General features: G+C 40.7%; 1 protein-coding gene and 1 non-coding gene across 9 annotated transcripts in view; one reads left to right on the plus strand and one right to left on the minus strand.

Moving 5' to 3' along the window:
• The window catches only part of LOC128839355 (transducin-like enhancer protein 4), a 120957-nt gene that overhangs the window by 24906 nt on the left and 76314 nt on the right, over positions 1 to 19737 (minus strand). For 4 of the 8 annotated variants that reach the window (XM_054032273.1, XM_054032272.1, XM_054032271.1 and 1 more), the window contains one exon: positions 383 to 568. The exons of 3 other annotated variants lie outside the window; for them this stretch is intronic. In XM_054032273.1, coding sequence (XP_053888248.1) covers positions 383 to 568 — 186 coding nt within the window. Of the gene's footprint in view, positions 1 to 382; positions 569 to 11421; positions 11458 to 19737 lie in introns of all 8 variants that reach the window. One more of the 8 variants, XM_054032274.1, reaches the window with a different exon arrangement.
• On the plus strand, positions 3475 to 3576 carry LOC128839897 (U6 spliceosomal RNA). Its single transcript, XR_008445551.1, has one exon. It is a non-coding gene; the product is annotated as a U6 spliceosomal RNA (small nuclear RNA).

Here is a 19737-nt window from a genome sequence, read left to right on the forward strand (position 1 = left end):
GGATGAAATGTTCAATGAGATCCTGCAAGCCAGTGCTGCATCAGACTGTGAGCAACGGGCTTGGAGGGTGAACACTACAGACAGCCTGGAGAAGGAAAGAATGGACAGGAGGCAGGCCCAGGAGTCCCAGCAGGAAGAGGAGAGGGAGATGCACCAAGACATAATGGGGCTTCTCTGGCAAAAAACAGATACTGCAGACTCTTGTGGACCTACTGGTTTAACAAACACAATCCTGCCTTTCTTTTCAGTCTATGGAGAACTCTATTATAGCACCTCCCTACACTCTACTGAACATTCCATGTGGCATCAGGGGCCACTTCCCTACCCCTGCCACTCCACCCCGGGGGACATTAAGCACAATCACAGCTTTACATATACTGACCTGAAAGCGCCACGGTTGCTGTATGTGTAGGTAAAATGGACATGAGTGTAGTTGATGCACTCTGTGGCAAGGTGCTCTGTTGCCAAAAAAGGGGTATGCGTGCTGTCTAAAACCCCACCCCAGTTCAGGAACCTCACTGCTGCAAATCCTTCCACTTTGTCCTGCACATTGCCAAGAGGCACAATCCTGTGTAAGAGGAGACAATTAATGGCCCTGCACACTTGCATGACAACAGCCCCCACAGGGGATTTACCAACTCCAAAATGATTTCCCATTGACCAGTAGCATTCCTGTGCTTGCAAGTTTCCACAGTGATATTACGACTTGATTCTCCACTGTCAGTGCAGCTCATATTTGGGTGTGTCTGCGCTAGAGGGCTGGGACAAGCTTGACAGACAGTCCCACGAATGTGGCCTTGTGCATCAAAAGTTCTGCAGCCACAGCTCATCATCCCAAACATTACAATGCAATCCCACCAGTCAATGCTCCATTCTTGGGCCCAGAAATAGTGCTCCACCATCTGCAGCTGCTTCAATGCCACCAACAACCATAAATTGGTTCTTGCTATGCTCCGTAACAGTTGTATTCCTGCTGATTCAGTTCCTCTCATGGATCTGCACATACTGGAGGATTGTGCATCCTGTGTTTGCAATGCCTAGGACAACACTGCAAAGCTGTGGAGGCTCCATGCTTCTGTCAGAGACGGCAGACAGTGAGGAGGGCTGTGGGGGTTTGTGGTATGTTTTTAAAAAAGGTGTGAAAATTATGGGCTAAAGACGACATTATGGGATAGATACATTTGCCTGCTGGGAACTTGACTCTTTGCTCCCAGTCACCCCTGAGCAACTCATTTGTGTCCCACCGTGCATTGCCAAAACATCCCACAAGTGCGCTGGACAGTGTCAGGTAGCATGCTGGGATACCTACCCATGGTGCACCACACTTTGCATCGACACAAGCACTCCTGGTGAGTATACACCGTGCTGATACGAGGAGCAAAGTATGCACTCGCACAAGCAACATACCGTGGCAGTTTTATGCCACCATAACATGCATTGACCAAAGTTTGCCATGTAGACATGGACTGAATCTTGTTAAAAAGAGAGATCCCTTCAGTGGGATCTGAACACGTTTTTCCTTCTGCCTTTCTGTTACTTCCACTCCCCTCTGATGTAAAATTCTTTCATCCTCTCCACCATTAACCCACCCAAGGTCTCAGTCCAGTGCATTTTCCACTCATTCTATTGAATCTTGCTTCAATGATTTCCCTCAAGAACTCAGTCTGCTGTTTGATTTAAGTTGAACCCTCCTACCTTCTTCAAAATTCAAACCAACCTGCCTTTCATGTATGTGTTATCCTTATAGACTTTAGGCAGAACTGTTCCACATCAAACTGCCTTTATATTTTCAGTGGCCATTCTATAGCTTAGCTAGTGTTTCATATATGAAAGAAGTCTCTTAATTCACTGAGGTCTATGGGCTTGTCTACCCAAGAAAGTGTTTGCCAGTAGAGCTATACCTGTATTCCTCCTAGTTTAGACACAGCTTATACCACAGAATAATTCTTTTGACAGGGTAGTTTATACGAGTTCCCTGAATGAATTAAGCCATACTGGCAAAAGTACTGTGTTTGCTGGTATAACTGTGTCTACACCAAGGCTTTCGCTAGCATAGCTATGTTGGGTAGAAGTGGGGGGAAATCAAAATGTGTCTACACAAGGGGGATTTGGTGGAATACCTATCCAGTATTTTCTTTCTAGTACAGACAAGGCTTAAGTAAACTAATTACATATTTTCACCTTCCATTTCCCACAACTCTAGTCACTCCCTCTGTTTACCCAATCCACACCTTAATTCCCACTCAGCCGCACCCGGACTGAATCAGTGTTTGCTTCCTTTTTCTCTGTGGCTAGATTCTCAGAACTCAGATGGACTGTCTCAGTAGTTTTTAGTGTAAAAAGCTAGGAAAGCCACAGTACAAAGCTATTTCACATCACATGGCCCTGTCTGAGCTACTGGGATTGACTTAAATAATCCAAGGTTGTGATGATTATTTTTTTATACAATCTATAATTAAAAATGCAAACTTTGATGTTTTATATAGCATTTTACCCACTAATTCACTTCACTAATTGCAAAATTAATGAAGTTAATTAGTGGATAAGACTGTCACATAAAACATCAAAGTCTAGATGTTTAGTGTCTCTTTAGTGTCAGAACAACTAAACAGTCAAAGAAATCTGGAATAAAAAGAAAATGTGTACGTGCAGCAGTTAACTTTCCAAACCCCAATAGTTTCAAAATTAAAAATATCCAAAATATCAAAAGATGCTTTTTACATTGATGATCTAGTTGCTCTGGCAGCACCACCATAACATTTAACGTTATCTAATTAAATGAGAAGGAATCATCTGAAGGCATCCAAGTCTAGATCTTTAATCATAATTATAATAATGGTGATAAATTCAAAGTTAACATATCACTACTCCAGAGTCTGAATGCTACATTCATAAACTGGCTCCGTGGTAATTCCAGTCAAGTATTTCAACACTTGTACCATCTCAGTTTTGCTATAAAACTAGGCTACACAGTGGAGGTCAGAGATACCAGGCAATTTTGAAGCATACTTCTATCAGCATGGGCTGTTGCTTCTCTGGCCTCTCCTGGTGTACAAGCACACAATGGCAAGGAAAACAGGTGTTTAAAGCAATGGCTGCAGCTGCTAGCTAGCCTTTCATAGGTGGATCTTTAAAATAAATCCTTTAAAATACAGATTCCTCTGTAATCACTGACTGTGAGAGATAGAACACAGGTAAGGCCTAATCCCTTACTTACACGTTGAGGGTCAAAAGATAGAAAAAAAGAACCAATGCACGTAAGTACAAGCAGTGAAGCAAAGACAAAAGTCAGGTTTGGGGGAAAGGATTTCTAAGCACAGATACAAAGAGGACTGTAGCAAGGATAACAGGCATCTTTTGGTAAGGAAGGCAGTTTGAATAAAGAAATGGATGGGAGATAGAATATTAGAAAAAAAGTTGTGGAAAAATAAAAAGCTTTTCTGATCAGTTTATAGGAACTTCAAGGTTCAGCGATTACAGCTCAGCAGCATATATTTTAAAATTGGTACAACACAGAAATTAGCATGGTCCCTGTGCAAGGATGGCACACAAATTTGTGAAGCATTTCCATCAAGTCTGCTCTTGTCCACATCTGCCAGCTTGTAAATATTGAAGTTCACAGATGGCAACAGCCAAGGCCTAGTCAAACAGCCTCCATTCTAATCCATAAAGCAATTCACAGGGTCCTTTCTATATCACCCAACCCCTGTTTCAATTTCTTCCAATTCTAAGAAAGCTTCAGCACACCCTAGACTAGACCACATACTCCAAAACAAATTTGGATAGAATGAAGAGTTTCACAAGGACATGTTAGCACACAATTATAGGTTGTATGTGCAACAAAGGACGTGATACAGTGAGAGAGCCCAAGGGTGTACATGAGCTGCAAAGGATTTCTAGCCCTAATGATGTCTGAAACAATAAGCATTGTGGAGTAATAAACGCGTGAGAGCAAAGGAAGACAGACAGAACTCAACCACAAATTGCATTTCTGGTGTTTTAGAAAGAAGAAAAAATACATTCCAATATCAAGAATTAGTCTGTATGAGAGCAACCCCAACACAGAAAATACCAACAGTTACTTTGACCTAAAACAGACAGACCAAAGGTCACAAAGTTATACAGATTCAAAAGAATTGAGGGTAAACATAACCATCTCTGGGAATCCGAAGAACAACACAAAAGCCAAGGAAACATCAGATCCTCTTTTCTGTTCTCAAATGTTATGGGGTTCCAGTTACTGAACTTTCATGCAATTTCCTAAGGCAGAGACTGGAGACACGTAGAGCAGCACCACCAAAATGGAAACTGAGAAAGGGGAGTATTGGGAATGAGCTAGTAAGAGGGAGAGCGATCACAGGATAAGAGAAGCAGTTCAACTAGCCATAGCATTCAATACAGCAATTTAATTGTAGACTCACCACCATGAAAGACAGAAAGAATGATAGCCATCAGCCTGTCTTACTGGCTCTGAATTCTGCAACTCAGGAGCAAAGCACTTACTATCTTTAGGCATTCTTCAAAAATAAAGTGAGGACTGACAAAACAATTCCGAAGCCCAGCATGGTTCAAGGATGCTAGTGGTAAATGCATTTTTACGGCAATTGAAGTTAGACAAAACACACAATTTTAGAATAGTAGGAAAATGCTAAAAAGAGAATGTTTTATACTATCAGAAAAAGCAATTAAACGCTTATTTGAAACCTTAACATATAAAGAACCAATATGTAAGAAACATTTATAATAAGTATTGAGGAATCCCTTTGAAAAATAATCAATCTTTTGGTTAGAGCTATCTTAAAAAAAGACCTAAGCACAGTAAAATACTTATAATTTAATTTCGGTTTGTACATTATACAGCAAAAAACAAGCGGAATGTGCAATAGTCTCAAGCAACTAGGGGTCGTAAAAATCACATCAGAATTAGGAATAGAGGTTATTAGAAAACAAAGTCTGTGCCAAAGGTTTCAAAGCAAAAATGACCAAGCTGTACACTCAGGGGACAGTTAAGTGGGTTCTCTTTTTCCTGTAGATTGGTACTAGTAACATCCTCCAGGGATGAGAACTCCCTATTTGACTCCTGGCTTTGATCAGGAGATAACCAAGCACTAATTAGCTTTCTTTTGTTTCAAAACCACACAGCTCATTTCTGAAGGCAGACTCACGAGGAGTTGCTTTTAATTTCTCTCAGCGTGCATTCTAAACAATAATACTTTGCTTCCCTTCCCCCCTTTTCAGTTCCTTGAAACTGGCTTTTTCTTTTTAAACTCAGCTTGGATTCATGGGGATGGGGGTGGGAAGCATCTGGTCTCAGTTTTCAAATTTGTGGCTCTCATCCCTTACACTCTTGGGGCAGCCAAGCTGCTTGGGGCAAAAACCTTGATTTTCTGTCTGTTAAGTATCTTTATTGCTATATAAATAATAAAAACAACAATTAACGTGATCTGCTGAAGAAATGATTTGGGACAATCAAAATTATATTAATAGTTTTACCAGCGCAGTTGTGCTGATGCAAGTTTGTAGTGTAGATCTACCCTTACACTATTTGGGCAGCCATCTTTTAAAGCTGAACACTCAATGAATTCATTAACTAATCATTGCATTAATTGGGTGCTAAAAATATGAACAGGAGGTATTGAGCAAGGCTGAAATCCGGATCTCTGTTATTTGTATGCAACATACTGAAATATTGCCAAGAAAGTAATCTTTGATCACTACTGCTCTGCTTGCCAGCCCAAATAACATTCAAGCACATTACCAGTGCCTGACTTCATCTATTGCATTTTCTTAGGAATATAAAATAACTGTGTCAGAAGAGGCCCTAATTCAGGAAACGATCCCTATTCAGTGAAGCTCTCAAGCATGTGTTAAACTTTAGGCATGTGTAACTTCACTGAAGTCAAAAAGTAGCTAAAAAATCTGTGGGATTTAAGCATGTGCTTAAGTGCTTTTCTGAATTGGGGCCTGAAAGCCCAATTTGTCACAAAAAGAATTTCCCCAAGAATAGCTCTTTAAATCAAGGATTCTAGTGTACAGAGTTATGGGAGAAGAGCTCTTCCAACAGTCTTGAAGCATTACCATCCAAGTCAGGGCCCAAAGTGAATCCACTATACATACCACACCTACTTCAAAACAGCAGGTAAATAATATATAAAACAGTGCTTGTGCCAACTTTTTGATGTGCAACAGACTAACATAGAAGAATTATGCAAGAGGCAGCAGTAGCTTTTACTTTGCTGTGCCTTTCATTTTTTATATTAGACAGGTCGCTCACTTAATTTTTTAAATGTTAAAAGCATGGTCAAGTACTCACTTTAGTCTAGCTAGAAATGTTTTGATGTCAGCAATGAGCAGCCAATAAATTTTTAATTCAGGCTAGAGCAACTGAAAAACAGAACTCCATGTCTTGTACTCTCCTACATCCTGCCAAGTAGTTAAGTGTGATAACTGGCATTCATACACATGACCTTCTGTTCTACTCAAATGAGTTATCTTTAGATGCTTTGAGAAGACTATTCGCTTATTTAAGTACTTCATAATATGATCCATCTTTCCTTTTGCTTTTGTTAAGAAAAGACTGCAGTAATCCGCCTAAAACAGTGTTCTGGCAAACACTCCTAAATTATGTAATTCACCAGGTTCAACTCTGCTGTTACAATCACTTTCAAGGAAGACGGGTATAATACATTATCATTATAGTTATACAATCCTGAGTTGAATTTTCCTTGGCTGAATTCCTAACATTTTAATGCTGAAATTGATCTGTTTTAAAAACATCATGTGAAAGGTTTTTAAATACCATACATACTCAAACTCTTTATTTTAAATGGTTTAGAAATGATCTTGTATAAACAAAACAAAATAAAAAAAAGCTTCTGTTCTCTAATCTCACATTAAGTACATTTTAAACAACAACAGGCATGTTTCCAAACAAACTATTGCAGTGTACAAATTACCCAGCAGGGATAAAGATAACAATGCCTCTGGTGTGGGTTTAATTCCTATAGCAAAGCCAGATATTTCATCTAGGTTGTCTTGGAAACCATAATGTTTCATTTATTTATTTATAAAAATGAAAGGTGTTCATTCCAGTTTGGGATGAACCCTGAGAAGCTGGTATTAACAAGTTTACTTAAATGACAATTTCAGGGTGTTTCCTATTTACAAGGTAATACTCTACACTGGATTAAACAAACAGGTGGAGGTCAAAGGGCCAAGAAATATAATTAACCCAAGATACATTGATTACTGAGTTCAGATAAAGGACCCAAAAGTTACTTTTATATTGAAATGTGCTCTCCATCTTCTCAACCTACCACTCTGACCAACATGTTCAAAATTGGTGCCCAAAGTTAGGTGCCCACGCCCATACGCAGACATTTACGTCAGTGACTTGATTTTCAGAAATCCTGAATGTCCAATAATTTAGGTGACCAAATATGCATTTTAGTGTTTAATTTTAGGGTTTGGCTATGAGGGTTCAATCCAGACAAGACTGACATCATGCTGCTAGTTGGGGTAAACAAGCAGAAGAGCTGGTGAAGGTTATAATGGCTACAATGGCAGTAAGGGAGCATGGCTATAATTTGTAACACAGGTTCACAAGTAAGGGGTCTTGTTAGAACATGTGCTGCTTTGGTAGCCGTTCACGTCAAATGCACTTTTTCCTCCTATTGTTGGTAAGAGGAGTGTACTTTTCAATAGAGATCTTGCTACAGTAAGCCACGTTTTTGTCACTTCCAGCCAAGACTGGTATACGTTCTCTACATACAACAACAGGACAGTGAAGTTAAGCAGGTACCAATATTCTCTGCTACTAAGAGGGACTTTTACACAAAACACTGCCGGTGGGTTTCCAGGTGGAATTTACGTGCTTGGTTTAAAGTTATAAAACCTTACCGCAATTTGGGACCTATTAACTTTAGAGACTGTCTCATGTCCCATGTAACATCACGTTGGTTGCTCTCAGGGGTAGTTATCAAGCTACTGCCCAATGATATCAACAAGTTGAGGCCTTCTTCTCTATAAGGGTCCTTAACTGATTCCTACTTAGTTTGCTAGTGCCCAGACATGTTACCTTCTGGTCATGCTACAAACCTACAGGTTAGTACTTCTGGCCCATGTTTTGTTTGGCTACATCTAAATTAAGTAGATAGTCTTGTGAACTGTAAAAGACAAACATTTTTGCAATGGACACAAAGTTATCTTCAGCTGAACTTAAAGTAACTGAAGCCACAATTCATCTAAAATTTGACTGCCTTATATGACTCCAAACAAAGTTTCATGAAGGAAACGTACAGAATTTCTATAAATGGCAAATGAGTGTCAGACAGTCAGTTATGCAAGGCAGCGGCTATTTGTGCAAGTCTCTTTGAAAGTACATATTTTTTAAACAAACCCTTCCTATCAGGCATGTGAACAAAACAAAACCATGCAGCTGCCCAATAAATTCAAACCTGTATTCCATAGTGCATGTGGCCACCTCAAAGATAGAACCAGACATACAAATACGTTGATTTCACAGATACAGAGCCAGTCTTCCCACTGACATTCCTTTTACTGCTGCCTTTAAATTATTGTTTTTCATTGTGTTTTGTGTAAAGCACTGTTCGCACTTATAGTACTCTATACATAAAAACAAATGTAGCATGTGCATTTATCTGATTAAAATCCAATGTAAATTATATGCAAATTAGGTGCAGCCCAGAGGCTCATGGCAAATTGCCAATGAAGACCTTTTTTGCTATAAGGTTGTGTACCACAGGCGTATCCCTCTCTTTCCATTTTCCAACCATAATCACATTACTTTACACTTTTCCATGTTAAATTACTTAGAACACTTTCACACCTATGCTCACATTTTTACTTGGTCACTTTAGGATTCTATTCCCCACCTAACTGACACTGGAACATCTTACACTTTGATGCATCCCTTTATGATGTGAAGGAGGCCAAGACCAAACTAGATCTAAGCAGCATACCGCGTCTCTCTCTCTCCTGCTTGGACCTGTGACCATTCACCAGTATTCCCACACAAACGCAAACTCTTTACAACACTACTTGCCCCAGCTTTCAGTTTCAGACTTTCCAAGCCTATTGTTCTTCCTAGTAGACGACTGCTTTGGGCGGAATCTACAGGTCATTGGGAGAAATCTGATTAGTCTGAAAGTTTTTTTTAGTACCACTCCCTTGACTCTGTGCAGCAGACATAGGAGGAATGAATTTCATATGAAATCAGAGAATGATCCATCTGTGTTAAGAAACAGATGCAGCCCTAGAATATTTACAAGTTGTTTCACTACCTTTTCTCATTACCTAGTTTATCCAAAAATGGATTTCCCAAATGCTCTCAAGACAGAATTCTGGGCATGATATTTATTTTTGTTTGGGTGTTCACCTTTCACAGATTTCTCACTTTTTCCTCATTCAAGTTTTAAATTTGCTATGAGAACTTCTTAGGGCCACCTGGGACTCATTCAGGATATTCCCTGGAGACCCAGAGAAAATACTTTTGCAGAAGCAGCTCTATTGGGATGCACTGTGCATAATCTATTTACAGTAACATCACCACCAATTCTTCTAAACCCTCCAGCACAGGAAATGCTTGATATTGCTTCACTTTCTTTTTACATTAGTAGGATTAATCAGCAATTTGGCCTCTGATCTCACAGTGTTTAGCATGTGAGCAGACTGCTGCACCCCCTGAAGTTAGAGGGGCTCTGTGTGGACGCAGCAGTCCCCAGACATAATACATGTAGCAGAACTGGAGCCTCAGCTGCGGCAGTTGTAAAAGGCAATTTTATTCCCAAGCTCCCATATCTTCTCTTCCTTTGTAGCCACAAAAATATGAGCAGGAACAATATTACTACTGTGGCACCGGAAAAAAATGACTATCAAAAGATCCAGATGCCCTATAAGTGCATGCAATTTTCTCCCCACACTGGGATTTTGTGATAATTGTGTGAAGGCAGGAGACAAAAATACTTTTGACAGAAAACCTTGCAAGGTTCAGCTCATGCTGGAACATCAGCTCACACCGAACATAGAGCAGTGGCAAGGAATGCCTTCAACCATCTTCAGACAGCCAGGAGACCATGCTGCCCTTTCAACTCAGGTAATGCCCCTGCCACTGTGATCTACATCTTTGACACTCCCGCCTTGAACTGTCTCTCACTCTACATGGGGTTGAGTACTATGTGAAAGCTTCAGCTCAAGCAATATGTAGCAACTCTCCGGCTGAGTGATAAAAGACCTTCAAGATCACATACCATCAGTGCTGCAGCACATGCATGCCACTGGCTCCCTGTCTGTTTCAGGATCGAATTCGAAAGTCCCAGTCCTTCAAGACCGCTTCCCTCCGCCCATGACTCACGAGACAGGGGGACAATGCATTAAGACTCTCAGGTACAGGGCAAAGTATGCTCACACATGCTCCTAAATAGAGGCGATCAGAAGACTGAGTCTGAGGCCATGTCTAGCGATGCAAGACATAGCTCTCTTCAGAAAAGCCTTCCCAAGGGACACTATCTTCCCCCACAGCCGAGCTACAAGATAGAGTTAAGATGACAGAAAGAAGAGCAGGGACTGCTACACTGGCGGGGAGGGGATGAAATGGGCACAGCCAGGGCCACCCTCTTCCCAGCATCATGCAGGGAAACTCCCCATATACCCAGACTCTGGAGGTACCAGAAACCAGTAGTGCCTCCTCTCCCCCACCACGTGGCCCTTGTGGGAAAACTGCAGAGAAGCCAGCCAGAGATTCCAGCCAGAAGGGGGCAAAATCAGCCAAAGCCAGGACCCTTGGCAATAGAACGTTCTCTGACTTTCTCTGTCCTGCCACTGACTGGCTATTTGCTCCAGCCCTCTTCTCCCCACTCCCTCAGTCTCTCCACACCTTCCCCCTTACATACCTCCATCGCCCCCGCACCTCCTTCCAGTCCCATTTAGCGTATCCCCTCCTAACTAATCCCCTCCTTCTCCCTCAAAAAAATGTGTGACACTTGCATACCATTTGCTGCCATCACATTGCTTACTCTGCTTCTGTGTTATAACCATTCCCTCCACCCCGTGGCTTGATCTACACCTAAAACTAAGGTTGACCTAGCTGTGTTGCTCATGGGTGTGAAAAACTCACACCCCATGAGACAGATTTAAGCCATCTTAAGCCCTGACATAGACACCACTAGGTGGACAGTAGAATTCTTCTCTTGACCTAGCTACCTCCTCCAAAGGGGGGAGATTTACTACAGCAACCCAAAACCCCTTCTGTCGCTGTAGCAAGCGTCTACATGACAGCCATGTAACTGCAATGTTGCCCCTGCAGCACTTGTGTAGACACAGCCTGTGTCTGTCTTGTCTATTTAGATGATAAACTCTTCAAGGCAGGGAATGACTACTACTCTGGGCCAGTATAGTACCTACCATAATGGAGTCCCATTCTTGGTTAGTCCTTCGGCACTGTCAAAATAAAAATAATGAATGTCAAATGAGAGAGAGAGAAAAAAAAAGTAGGAGTAGTGAAAGTTCTGAGACAGGGAGAGGTAGAAAGATAAGACCCCCGCCCCGCCATCAGGTACCACAATAAGCATCCTAAATGTTTAAAAAATGCTTCCTTTCTGTCTCCTTGCTCCCTTCCTGAAAGACTAAATGCAAAATTAAATCATCTTACAGAAGGACATCCACTTCCCCCTGTGCTCAATCATTCTCAATCACATGATGATGTCCAGTAACCTGCATTGATAATTCCCCATGAATAAAATGCCAACATTATCATCCAAAGCTATGTTGTTGACATGCTTTTGCTATTTCACTAAAAATACCATTAATTTTCTGGCTTCACAACAGCTGAGCTACTCCGTATTTGAATATACAAAAGAGTATTTTGTTTAAACCAAATTAAAAGCGTTCCAGTAAATGACTTCAATTTTGCTAGCTATACTATTTCAGGGTATACGGTTCTATTTAATCCTCCAACCTCCCCAATTCCACCCACCTTTCCCCTTTTTTACATTTAATCCTTTCATGCAAGGAACTGGATTTGCCCAGTAAAACCACCCCAGCCACAAATAGATGCTCCAAAAATTACCTACTGCCAAAGAGTTAAGGCACTGGTGATAGCGCCTCCACTATGCTTTATTCACCTTTATTTGCCAAAACATGTTTAACAGAAATTGAAATTGGAAAGGGGGGGAGCACAAACACTAAATACACCTTCCATTTCCTATCCAGATAAGTGTCCACATTCCCCATTTAAGTCAGAACGAAAACCAGCATTACTGCCAAGCCCTCCTGGCATCTCACCACTTTATTTGTTCCCATTTGTATCTAATGCTTTTGTCAACAGTTCAACAAAAGTCAAAGCAAACAACCCACTACAAACACTGGGGGTAACAGCAACAAGCATGAATCCTTCACAATTATCCAACCCAGCTGCTCAGTGCCTGTCCAGGCTGCTTTCATTTACAACAATGTCAACAAAAGGCTGAAACCCAATAACTAGGTGGGTCAATACTACCACTGTAAACCCTCTGGAGAAGGAAATGCTGTTCTCCTGCTTTACAGCTTCAGCAAACATGCAGAATAATTCAGTCAGATAGACAAGTGCTTGTCTAATCATTTGTTGTGTGAATTATTCAAGGCTTTCCACATAAACTACTAAATGATGTCTCTTCAAATATTTCTGAGGAACTACTGGCTGTCTCGTTGTAGAGAAGGAAACAGACAAGCTCTGACATAGCAGAGGACAGTAGTCACCTATGACCTTAAAAAGCTTAATGTTCAGTAGATTCGGTGCTTTTGTGCCCAGTGCTCCTGGCACAATTACGGTATAGAGGGTGAGGGGTTTTGCACCGTGTAAAACAGAGTTCTGGCTACGCATGCCTGTGAATTTATTAATCCCAATGTATTATTCATTTACACACAAACATACACATACTATTAAGGTTGTAACACAAGTGTAAATTGTACAGACTGATCTCCATGGATTATTTAAAACTAGGTACAAGTCCTAAAGAACATAGGCACACAGCAGGCATGCATGAGTTTATTCCCAGCTCTGCCTCTGACTTAGTGCATTTTCTCTGGCAAGTCACCTGTGTGTTTCAGTTTCCCCCATCTGCAAGATGGGTATTAAATGTACTTGTCTCATGGTGTTTTCATGAAGATTAATGTTTGTACAGCTCTTTGAACATGTAAACCCTAGTCAAAAACTAGGTGATAGGTAAGTGCTAAATATTACTTTTTCCACCACAATTCTCTCTCTACTTTGTGCACAGGAAGCAGCAGCCAACTTCAGATGTTAATTTCCTTGTTTTCGTTGGCTGTGGCTACAACTTCATTATGTCGTCAATACAATATTTTAAAATACTTTTTTAAAAAAAAACAGGATCGGGTAGTTAACAAAAGTTTGTGCTTGTTTTGCTTTAATCACATTATTGGCAGGAGTAATACTATGCATATACAACACTGTTTTTTTCTAAGAACAGTTTACACAGACGTCTCAGTTTAGAGTTGGTGAGATACATAATTTGAGCTAGAACACAGTATCAAAAACACTTATGAATATTTTATTTTTGACATCTACAGTAGTAGTGGTGCAAGCTAAGTAGCTAGTTTTCCCAAAGAGACTATCCGGTTGTTTTAAATTTTAACAAAATGGTAACAGCAATTCTTCTGACCATATTTCACATTAAACTGCACATTTTTGTCTTTATAATTAAGGATCACATCACAATTTTCTTAGTGGGGTGTTAATCTCATTGTATTGGCCAAATTCTAACCAACATATTTCTGTTCATAGACATATCATAGATTCCAAGACTGGAAGGAACCACTGTGATCCAATCTGACCTTCTGTATAACACAGGCCATAGAATTTCCACACACTAATTCCCAGAGTATATCATCTAGAAAAACATCCAATCTTGATTTAAAAATTGTCTGTGGTGGAGAATCCACCATAACCCTTGGTAAATTTCCAGCCTGAATTTGTCTAGCTTCAACTTCCAGCCACCGAATCATGTTATACCTTTGTCTGCTTAGAAGAGCCCATGATTACAGTCTGTAAGTATCTACACGGGAAACAGGTATCTAATAAAGTCACCACTTAACTTTCTCTTCTTAAGCTAACTAGATTGAACTCTGAGTCTACCACTATAAGGCATGTTTTGTAATCCTTTAATCATTCTTGTAGGTCTTTTCTGAACCTTCTCCAATTTGTGAACATCCTTCTTCAACTGTCAGGTTTCAGAGTAGCAGCCGTGTTAGTCTGTATCCGCAAAAAGAACAGGAGTACTTGTGGCACCTTAGAGACTAACAAATTTATTAGAGCATAAGCTTTTGTGGGCTACAGCCCACTTCTTCGGATGCATATAGAGTGGAACATATATTGAGGAGATATATATACACACATACAGAGAGCATGAACAGGTGGGAGTTGTCTTACTAACTCTGAGAGGCCAATTTAGTAAGAGAAAATTTTTTTTTGAAGTGATAATCAAGCTAGCCCAGTACAGACAGTTTGTTAAGAAGTGTGAATACTTACAAGGGAAGATAGATTCAATGTTTGTAATGGCTCAGCCATTCCCAGTCCTTATTCAATCCTAAATTGATTGTATCTAGTTTGCATATCAATTCCAGCTCAGCAATCTCTTGTTGGAGTCTGTTTTTGAAGTTTTTCTGTTGTAAAATAGCCCCCCGCAGGTCTGTCATTGAATGACCAGACAGGTTAAAGTGTTCTCCCACTGGTTTTTGACTTAGAACAACGCTTCCTTAGCTCTCGTTCCCTAATGCCCCTACTCTACTTGCGCTACATTGATGACATCTTCATCACCTGGACCCATGGAAAAGAAGCCCTTGAGGAATTCCACCATGATTTCAATAATTTCCATCCCACTATCAACCTCAGCCTAGATCAATCCACACAGGCGGTCCATTTCCTGGACACTACTGTGCTAATAAGCGATGGTCGCATAAATATCACCCTATATCGGAAACCTACTGACCGCTACACTTACCTACATGCCTCCAGCTTCCATCCAGGACACACCACATGATCCATTGTCTACAGCCAAGCTCTAAGATATAACCGCATTTGCTCCAATCCCTTAGACAGAGGCAAGCACCTACAAGATCTCTATCAAGCAGTCTTAAAACTACAATACCCACCTGCTGAAGTGAAAAAACAAATTGACAGAGCCAGACGAGTACCCAGAAGTCACCTCCTAAAAGACAGGCCCCACAAAGAAAATAACAGAACACCACTAGCTGTCACCTTCAGCCCCCAACTAAAACCTCTCCAACGCATCATCAAAGATCTACAACTTATCCTGAAAGATGATCCCTCACTCTCACAGATCTTGGGAGACAGACCTGTCCTTGCTTACAGACAACCCCCCAACCTAAAGCAAATACTCACCAGCAACCACGCATGACTGAACAAAAACACTGACCCAGGAACCTATCCTTGTAACAAAGCCCGATGCCAACTCTGTCCACATATCTATTCAAGTGACATCATCATAGGATCTAATCACACCAGCTATACCATCAGGGGCTCGTTCACCTGCACATCTACCAATGTGATATATGCCATCATGTGCCAGCAATGCCCCTCTGCCATGTACATTGGCCAAACCGGACAGTCTCTACACAAAAGAATTAATGGACACAAATCTGACATCAGGAATCATAATACTCAAAAACCAGTGGGAGAACACTTTAACCTGTCTGGTCATTCAATGATAGACCTGCGGGTAGCTATTTTACAACAGAAAAACTTCAAAAACAGACTCCAATGAGAGACTGCTGAGCTGGAATTGATATGCAAACTAGATACAATCAATTTAGGATTGAATAAGGACTGGGAATGGCTGAGCCATTACAAACATTGAATCTATCTCCCCTTGTAAGTATTCTCACACTTCTTATCAAACTGTCTGTACTGGGCTAACTTGATTATCACTTCAAAAGTTTTTTTTCCCCTCTTACTTAATTGGCCTCTCAGAGTTGGTAAGACAACTCCCACCTGTTCATGCTCTCTGTATGTGTGTATATATATCTCCTCAATATATGTTCCACTCTATATGCATCCGAAGAAGTGGGCTGTAGCCCACGGAAGCTTATGCTCTAATAAATTTGTTAGTCTTTAAGGTGCCACAAGTACTTCTGTTCTTTCTTCAGTTGTGGGTATCAGAACCAGACAGTATTTCAGCAGAAGTCACACTTGTGCCAAATACAGAGATAAAATAACCTCTCTACTGCTACTCGAGAGTCACCTGTTTATGCATTCCCTTTTGGCTACAGTGTCACATTGGGATGGCCCCCAAATTTTTTTTAAAAGTCACTGCTTCCCAGGATAGAATCCCCCATTCTGTAGGTATGGCCTACATTCCTTGTTCCCAGATGTATACATTTACATTTAGCCCTATTAAAAAGTACATTATTTGCTTGCATCCTATTCACCAAGAGATCCAACTTGCTCTGAATCAGTGACCTGTCCTCTTCACTATTTACCACTCCCCCAATTTTTGTGTCATCTGCAAATTTTATCAATGATGATTTTATATTTACTTCCAGGACATTGATAAACTAGCATAGGGCCAAGACCATTCTGTTAGGGACTCCGCTGGAAACACCCCCACTTGATGCTGATTTCCCATTTACAATGACATTTTGACACCTGACAATTAGCCAGGTTTTAATCCATTTGATATGTGCCGTGTTAATTTTATATTGTTCGAGTTTTTTTAAAAATCAAAATGTAGTGAAGTCTAAATATGTCAACTGTCAACCAAACTTGTAATCTCTTTAAAAAAGATATCAAATCAGTTTGATAACATTTATTTTCTATAAACCAATGCTGATTTGCATTAATTACATTACCATCCTTTAATTCTTTAGTAAATCGAGTTTCATATCAGCCGCTTCATTATCTTGCCTGGGATCAATGTCAGACTGTCAGATTGACAGGTGTATATTACCTAGGTCATCCCATTTACTCTTTTCTACCTATCTCAGTTACCCTGGTGGCAGGTAGGAAAACTTCCTGCAATATCCTTGGGAATCCATATTTTATTAAGTGTATGAATGGTTTAAATATTGTGGGCCAGGGACTGTATGTACTTCACTGGGGGAGGGTTACCACAGCTCCTCCAGGAAATGAAAACACTACAGGATGATTAAGACAAATCACTCAGATTATAACACCTTCAGAGAGGTACCACCTCCCAGGAAGGCTCACAAATTCTGGTTCAAACTGGATTCTCTAGAGATCAAACAGACAAAGAAATAACTTTTGGATAAACAGACCAAGCTTAAACAGACTTGCAGCCTTCGTTCTGGTTCCTGAGCCAAAGGCTGATATGAACTTGTAACCACAGGGAAAACCCAGTTGTGGGGTTTAAAGGACTGGCACATACCAGAGGCCTGTTCTGGAGTTTGGGGTGACTGCTGGTAAGTTTTGTAACCTGTGTGTAGGTTCTTCTATTGTTTTTTATGCTTGCTCTATAATGCTTTTACCTTAAGAATAAATGTGCTCGCTTAGAAGACCCTGTGTGGTAACTTGTAACTGCCAGCAATATGCTGGCTTAGCCCTCGGGGAGGGAGCAAAACGCAAGCGCTGGCCTTTTAGGCAGACTGACTTGCTGGAGATATCACAGTGTTGATCAGGGAGCTGTGTAACCTTAAAAACCCCACCCAGAAGAGTGTAAGATGCGGGTCTCTGCCCAGAAGTGGTGAGGGCTGGGAGCTGGAAACCTTTCAGTGGGTACCCTCCAGGGGAAATACAGGTGCAGTTACTTTGAATCTGTAACAACCCTTTCAATTCCAACTGGCTAAAGTACATTGGTCTGTTCAGCGGCTTCAGCATTCTAGCCTAGAGGTGGCTACAGCAATTCCTAGATTTTTAGGCCCTAATCCTTCCAGGTGAGCTGCTTGGGTGGACTCTCACCCCACCTTTTGGAGCCTTACTGAAGTCAATGGGAATCCAGATGTTCACAAAGTTAAATACATACATCAGTGTCTGCAGGATCAGCGCCTTAGTTTGTGCAGTCTGTCAGTAAATTTCTGTAAACCGTTTTAGGGGCCATTTGGATGAAAGGCAGTTTATAGATACAAGGTTATTTCTTAGCCTGAAAAGCATGTGAAATCAAACAATGTTGAGAGGGGAAAGGCAAAGATGTTTGTAGGCTGAATAAACTGCACAGTTAAATACCCTGAATAAAACAGGGAAGAGGGGTATGTTTTTTTTAAAACTTACATTTTCTCCCCACTGCTGGCCCCATCAACTGATGGACTAAAGGGCTGAACACCTGAGTGCTATGTTCAGCATACACCACTGCTGGGGATAGCACAGCTATCACAGAACCCTTGATGGAGCAGAGAGCTGTCCTACAGAAAGCCCATTATTTTATTTTATTTTATTTTCCCTTTCCAACACTGGTAAGGCTTATACCATAGAGTGCTTCTCACAAGTCACTGAGCTGACCCTGTATAGACTGCCTTCATGCAGGTACCAATGCAGCTTATGTATACTGCTGGGCTATTTGGAATGGTTCCTTACTTCATGGGAAAGGCAGCCCAAAAGGTTTCTTTCTTCTAAAGGGCTTATTGATAATTAAGAGGCTTATTTTAAAATTACTCAGGTGCTGAATGCCTCTCTTTCCTTGCTACATAAAGCCCAGAAGCTGATAAATAGCTCACACTTTAAAAAAAAACATATTTGCAGGTTATTTTAACAACATTAGTTTTTTCAGACCTGGAGAGGAAAAAGGCGTCCAAACCAGACACTTACTTGGGGCAAAAAATAACTCTGGCTTGATATTTTAAATAAATAAACCCTGAAAAATAGTGAGGGAGGCAGTTAATAGAAACACAGCATCTACAGGTACGGATTCAACATACCTTCTGCAAGCATAGGCAAAAAAAAAAACAACCACCATGATATTTTTATTGCAATCCATCCTCAATGATTTCCTAAATGCTGGGAGTGGAGCGTCACAGGGCATAGCTACATGCCATTTAGGTTAAAATTCGCTTAGTTAGCTGAAATTTTGCAATGATTAGTATAAAAAGAGTGGTCAACCTCTATACAGTCTCGCCATTTGGTTTTGCAATAAAGTGAGCAGAGAACTAAACAGGATGTGGCTACAATGACAAAGATTTGCATTACATGCAGTCTGTGCTAAACACAAAGCCACACTCTTACACAGACACCCCTTTCTGACTGAAAGAGTGACCCCTCCCCACCCGTCCTTCACACACCTGTGCTTCTGTGATAAGTGAACAGATTCCATCTTAGCCCCACAAGCGGAGCTTATGAAATAGGGAAATTTCAAAAGGTAGTTTCCTGTACTATTTATATAAAAAGATAAATATAGCAAAGGCAATATTATCTTTTGAAATAAAAAGGTCTTCATGTACTTTAGCTTCATTGCACTGTTTACCTTCAAGTTAAGCTACGACAGGCAGCTATGTAGTAAAGTGAACAAACCTTGCTGAAATTGCTTCCCCCCCCTTTTGCTCATAAGTACGTATTAACGAAACCTCCACAGCTGCATTCATTGCCTCTCAAGAGACAGAAAACCCAAGGTACAGCTGTGCTTGTTAATATTCGTATGCAAACATGTAGCGTCCAACTGGCTGTAATGCCTCACTTAAAAGCACCTCAGTATTCTTTGAAAGCTTGTAGCTCCAAAGGAAAGAGCGATACAGAACAATCTGTTGTCCTCTTAATGCAAT

Source organism: Malaclemys terrapin, chromosome 6 (assembly GCF_027887155.1).
Source record: "Malaclemys terrapin pileata isolate rMalTer1 chromosome 6, rMalTer1.hap1, whole genome shotgun sequence".
In the NCBI taxonomy this organism is placed as follows: Eukaryota; Metazoa; Chordata; order Testudines; family Emydidae; genus Malaclemys; species Malaclemys terrapin.